The sequence below is a fragment of the Pyrgilauda ruficollis genome, unplaced genomic scaffold (genome assembly GCF_017590135.1).
Source record: "Pyrgilauda ruficollis isolate IOZ18807 unplaced genomic scaffold, ASM1759013v1 scaffold416, whole genome shotgun sequence".
NCBI lineage: Eukaryota > Metazoa > Chordata > Aves > Passeriformes > Passeridae > Pyrgilauda > Pyrgilauda ruficollis.
In genome coordinates, this window is record NW_024525668.1 from 38,696 (window position 1) to 44,255 (window position 5,560).

General features: G+C 49.7%; 1 protein-coding gene across 1 annotated transcript; it reads right to left on the reverse strand.

The window, feature by feature from the left end:
- Positions 1-4,756, reverse strand: BMP10 (bone morphogenetic protein 10). Its single transcript, XM_041477829.1, has 2 exons — positions 4,423-4,756; positions 1-1,107 (listed from the first exon to the last, which is right to left on the reverse strand). The coding sequence occupies exons 1-2, from the start codon at positions 4,754-4,756 to the stop codon at positions 164-166; spliced, it is 1,278 nt and encodes a 425-aa protein (XP_041333763.1). The 3' UTR covers positions 1-163.
- Positions 4,757-5,560: the final 804 nt, after the last annotated feature.

The following is a 5,560-nucleotide window of genomic DNA, read 5'->3' on the forward strand; positions in this document are numbered from 1 at the left end:
ATCCCTACACAACGTGCCCATTCCCCGTGGCAGGAAACATACAATTATCTGTACAGGCCTCATTAAATAACCTCATTAAATAGCAAATCCCAAATGTACAAATTTACAGGCTGAATCATTAAATACTCCCCCCGTGCCCTCCCCGCGCGCGCGTTCCCTCCTACTATCTGCAGCCACACTCTGACACCACCATGCCCTCGTACTTGAACTTGTAGGTGACCACCCCTGCATCCAAGTAGAGGATAGAGATGGGGTCGAGTTTGGTGGGCACACAGCAGGCCTTGGAGGCTTTCTGGGGGTTCTTCAGGTGAACCAAAGTCTTGACTATGGCGTGCTTGGTCGGCGTGACGTGCTCTGTCAGGGGGTAGGCGCACACCCCGTGGCACTCGTACGCTTCGTAGCCCGCCGGGGCGATGATCCAGGAGTCCCAGCCAATCTCCTTGAAGTCGATGTAGAGAGGAGTCTTTTTGCAGTAGTTGCCTTTGGCGTTCCTCCGGATGCGGGCGGTGGAGTCGTAGATGATGTTGGAGCGCATCTGGAGCAGCGCCTCCTCGCCGGGCTGGTCGTGGAAGTTGCCAACCTCCAGGTTCTCCAGGCCCAGGAACTGCTCGTGGTCTATCATCTCGTTCAGCTCTTCCTTCTCCTCCTTTTTGTCGTTGCTTTGGTCGTCAGAGTACACGACCAGCAGGGGCAGGTGCTTGGCCTCGGAGTTGATGTCGATGTCGAGTTTCCCTTCCCCGTTCTGCTCCTCCCCTTCGCTGCTCTCGATGTGAACCTCCAGCCTGTGCGTGGTCAGCCCTGCCCTGCGCCAGCGCCGGATGGCCTCGGTCACCTCGAAGCTCTCCCACTCGCTGCTGGTGCCGTAGATGTGCCTCGAGGCCAGGGCCACCATCTTCCTCTCTTCCCCAGCCCCCAGGTGGACGTTCTCCAGCACTTCGAAGATGGTGACCTTCCTGTCGAGCCCTTCGTAGAGCCTCTGGTCCCGCTCCACCAGGGTGTAGAGCCTCAGCTCTGCCATGGTGATCTCCTCGTGGTGAGGGATGGAAACGTTGAACAGCAGCGGGTACCTCCGAGTTCCTGTCACGCCTGTAGGGTGGGAATCCAAGTCTGGAAGGGACAAAAATCAAATGTTTTAGGAGAGTCGATGCACCCACAAACGCACGCACCAAGGGTCACCCAGCGTGGTGGGTGTCACCTGGACAGCTCCAGGAAAATGGTTTTTTCAGCAATTCCCACAACTGTGCTTGGAAAAAAGGCAGAGGTTATTTTAGTTGTGTAAGGACTGCAAGGTCCCAGACATGCTACAGACCTGGATTTACTGATCCTTCTGTTCCCAGGCTTTCCAGGGACTTCCTTACCAACTGGAAGGTCTACATATTAAATGTGTTGCCTAATAATGGCATAGAAATCACTTCTAGGTTGCTGCACAGCAATTAGTAAATAAACAAGGGAAAACATTCCTTGGTGCAGGAAGGCAGAAGGACATGGTGCTGGAGGCCACATGAAATGGTCAACATACAGTCTGCAAACACAGGAAATGTGTGTGCTGCAGTGCTCCTGTGCTAGCAGGAATTCCCTGCTGCCCAAACACCCCTCAGACACGGAAAGGGCCAAGCACTTGGGGAAGAAAAGCTGCTTTGGAAGATGTTTTACATCAGGACACCAGGGTGACCTGGCAGCCACAGACCCCAAGGGCTTTGGGTGAGCTGCACTCAGCCAGGTGAGAAGGCACAGGTGAGAAGGACAAGGTCTGGTGTCACCTGGGCTGCCTGTCCTGGCTGCACAGCAGCACTCATTTCCTGGGGAGCAGGATCTGCTCACGAGGGTGCATTTGCTGCCTCCTCGCAGCCCAGGAGGCAGACTGGGACACAGAGGCTGTGACTGTAATTAATGCAAAGGCAAACTGTTTGTGACCTATTACTCCCTTCATCTCTGCCCTCCCCAATTTGTAGAAAAATGACTCTGATAAAGCCACAAGGCCTGGCCATGCTCCACCAGTGCACTTAGGCAAGCCATGAACTTCAGCACATGACTTGTGCTGTTTAACTCTAGTTTGGAGGCTTTGAGGCACCTGCCTTTTTCTTTTCTTTTCTTTTTTTTTCTTTTTCACTTTGCATTTTCATCTCTTCACAAGTGAAATAAAAAGAGGGGGGATTCTGCTTCCATTTCCCTGCCAGCTGGTAAAGGTGGGAGCAGAGCCAGGGCAGGAGCAGACCCTGAGCACCTCTCACACAGCCAGGATGGGACTCTGCTCTCCAGCTGAAGTCCATAGGGTGCCCGACCTCCTGCTGTTTCCTGTGCACCCCTGGGAGGGTTGGGAAGGGAGATTTGGAGTCCATAGGAAAAGAAAAATTTCCCTTGAAACTTTATTTCAAGTATTAAGCACTGAATACAGCCCCATTTACAACTAAACTCTTATGGTCCACGGGTTAAAACAATGAGCTAATTCCAGCCATGCCAGCTGGTATATTCCTATAATAAAGGATTTAATGGATAGTTATGAAACTGGGATTACTGCCAGTTTTCAGCAGGCAGGTGAACAAAACAATCCCATGCTCTGTTTCTCCTTGTCCTTCTCATTGCAAGCAATTAATTTCTCTATCCAAAGAGATCTTTAGCATGAAAGGAATGGCTCTTATTTATCCAGACTTTGAGGACACATGAAAAACATGAATTACAAAGGCCCTAAACTGCAAGTATTTGTGAATCTGTGTTCCCATCAGCGGTCTCGCTTTGCATCTTGCTGGTTTGGATTGGAGGAGGTGAGAGAAAATCTGAAAGGGCAGAAATTCAGGGCGAGTTTTCCCCATTTGCTGCAGAACTTCTGCAAGAGGCACGGCAGGACAGCAGGGAGCTGCCAACACCACCTGGCAAAGGCCAGCCCGTGCCATTTCCATGCTGCAAACCCGAATTTTTGCAGGTGGAATGATTTCAGACTTGCATCACTAAACCACAGGGTGTTTTATTCCTTACCACGCCGTACTTGGCAATCTTTGTGCTAATTTGTTAATGGTTTCCAAACAGCACAAAGGGAGAACAACACCTCCCAGGTGTGTGCCTTCACTCCTGCTGCTGAGCAGACACAGCAAGGCCAGGGGAGCAGCTGGCCCCCACTGCCTGCAACTGGTTTGCCACCAACCCTCCAATAAATATCTCCACACTGTAAAAAAGGAGATGTAAAGGAACTTTAAATCACAGTGCAGAGTCTCTTCACAGCAGAAATCCGCTGCTGTAAAGGGTGCCTGGGCCTGGCAGGAGACAGGAGCAGAACAGAGCTTTGGGATTCTCTCCTGCCCTGCAAAACTCAAGTGACTTCCACTCAGCCTCTCCTCACAGCTCATCATTTTGAAACTGCAAACGCCGAGGAAAAAGCAATAATGTCTTTAAGTTCGTTAGTTAAATGAACAGAGGATGGGAGAGGCCCCATGGCAGCTTGAACAGCCACGTGTGCCCCATGGGAACTGCACATGAACCAAAGCACTTGCATTTGCCATGTGGATTAATGGATACTTGGACATGTTCAGTTGAAAAACATTTTTAGTATAAAAATGCTTATTGAGTTTAATGTGTTGGTGTAAAAAGGTATTGGCAAATTATTGAATATTAGTGCTGAAGCCTTAGCTCGTCCTCGTTGAACTGAAGGGAACGTGGGAGGAAAAACAGAGGAAAAAAGAGAGGGAAATGGCACAGGGTGTTAATAATGCCAAGGTTATGTCTTTGATCCCTGTGTGGGCCATTCACTTGAGAGTTGGATTTGATGATCCTTGTGGATCCCTTTCCACTCACGATATTCTGTGATAAACAGGTTTCTTTGGGTTTTGTTTGTTTATTTTTATTAGGATACACTCTGGTACTCCAAAGTAAAACCGATTGGTTATCCAAATTCCTCTTCACTTACTTTTGTGCATTTTCTGGACTGTGTGATGATCCAAAGGAAGAAAACTTTACAAATGCCACGGGGATCAACAACGACAAGCATTAACAGAAAGCTGTACCTGGTTAAGCTCATAATTTTAAAATATTTCACTTGAAAATACACTTTGAACAGTGTGTAAAAATGAGTTTTACCTTGATTTCAAATATTACTTAAGGTATCCATGTAAAACATCAATCAGCTGATTAAATATGATATTTGTCACTACTGGGATAAAGAAATTGATGAACTGAAATTACACTTGGTGCTGCCCCAGAGTTAAAGACACATCTTCCCCAAAACCCTCCAGTCTCCAGAGCAAAGGACAAGGACTCTCTCACCACAGCTGGGGTCTGGGCAGCCCTGCCACAGCTGCTGATTTCCAAGGCCATCCTCACCAAAGGTCTTTTCCCCAGCACGTTTCATGCTCCCTACCTGGTCAGGACATTTCCCACTGCCTCTAAGGACGCTCCTTTCCATCCATTCTCCCAGAGGCGAGCAGCTCTTACCTTCATTTTTGAAGCTCCTGATGATGTTTGCAGAAGGCATCGATGTCCTGTCTGTGGCAAACCTGTTGTAGAGCTCTAGCATGTACTCTGGTGGGTCCACCTTGGCCGACTCGTGCAGGGGGATGTCGGAGAGGTTCAACGTCTTCAAAAACTCATTTTTCATGTTCTGGAGCAGCGTGTTGAAATCAACCCCATCTTGCTCGGAGAGGATCTCATCAAAAAGAGGCACGTCTTCCTCCAGGGAAGAGTGCTCCAAGCTCAGGATGGGACTGCAGGCTGCAAGGTGAACCAGGAGGGAGAGGACAGCCCAGAGCTGGAGGACGACGGAATCCATGGCCTCGCCTCCAACCGCGCTCAACGAGCTCTGCCTCTGGTGCGGGCTCGGTGGCGGTTTTATCCGCTGGGCTGTGTCACGGAGGGATGACAAGTTTGGAAGCTCTTGTCTTGAAACTTGTGATCCGTCCTGTCTGTCTGCCCCTTCCCCCTCCCCAAAACCAGGTCTCAGTAATTGGATCTCGCTCTCCTCTATGGCCGCCTTGCCTCTCTTATCTCGGCCAGTGGAAGCTGCTCACCAGATTTGTTGCTATCTCGCCATCCCCTCTCCCTTAATGAGCGTTTTGTAAACATTCTGCGTGGGACTCTCAGAGATAGGACGAGTTTCTCCTCGGAGAGGAGCTGCCCTTCCTCTCTCCCTCCCGGTAGCTGACTTTGCCTGCTGTACGTGAACCGTTTCCATCCGCGCGGGTTTCGGGCGGACACGAGAATCCCACAGAGCCTCTCTCCAAACGCACCCATTTCACACCAAGGCCAAACAACAGCTCCCTCTGCCCTTCTCAAAACTGTTTTAGAGTCGGGTCTTTACGTTAAGAAGGAATTTATTTGGGAAAAGATCTGTTCTTCTGCAAAGCCTGGGAGAAGAGCTTTGGTGCTACCACCAGGCCCTGGATGCAGAGAAGAGCCCAGGGTGAGCAAGGAGAATGACATCCCTCAAGGAGCAGGGAGTTGGACTTGGTGATCCTCCTGCTTCCAGCTTGAGGTGTTCCATGATTCCGTGACTGGAGTATTTGCAAACCATTCAGAAAACCTTTATTTCATTCATCTTTAATATATGAGGGCAAATCACGGTTATACTTCATTT

Bases quoted from the DNA above. Each gene is read 5' to 3' on its own strand.
- BMP10 (XM_041477829.1), bottom strand. From the start codon at position 4,756: ATGGATTCCGTCGTCCTCCAGCTCTGGGCTGTCCTCTCCCTCCTGGTT. The intron at 1,108-4,422 runs GTAAGAGCTGCT...TGTCCCTTCCAG, and splicing joins CAGGAGCTTCAAAAATGAAG to ACTTGGATTCCCACCCTACA.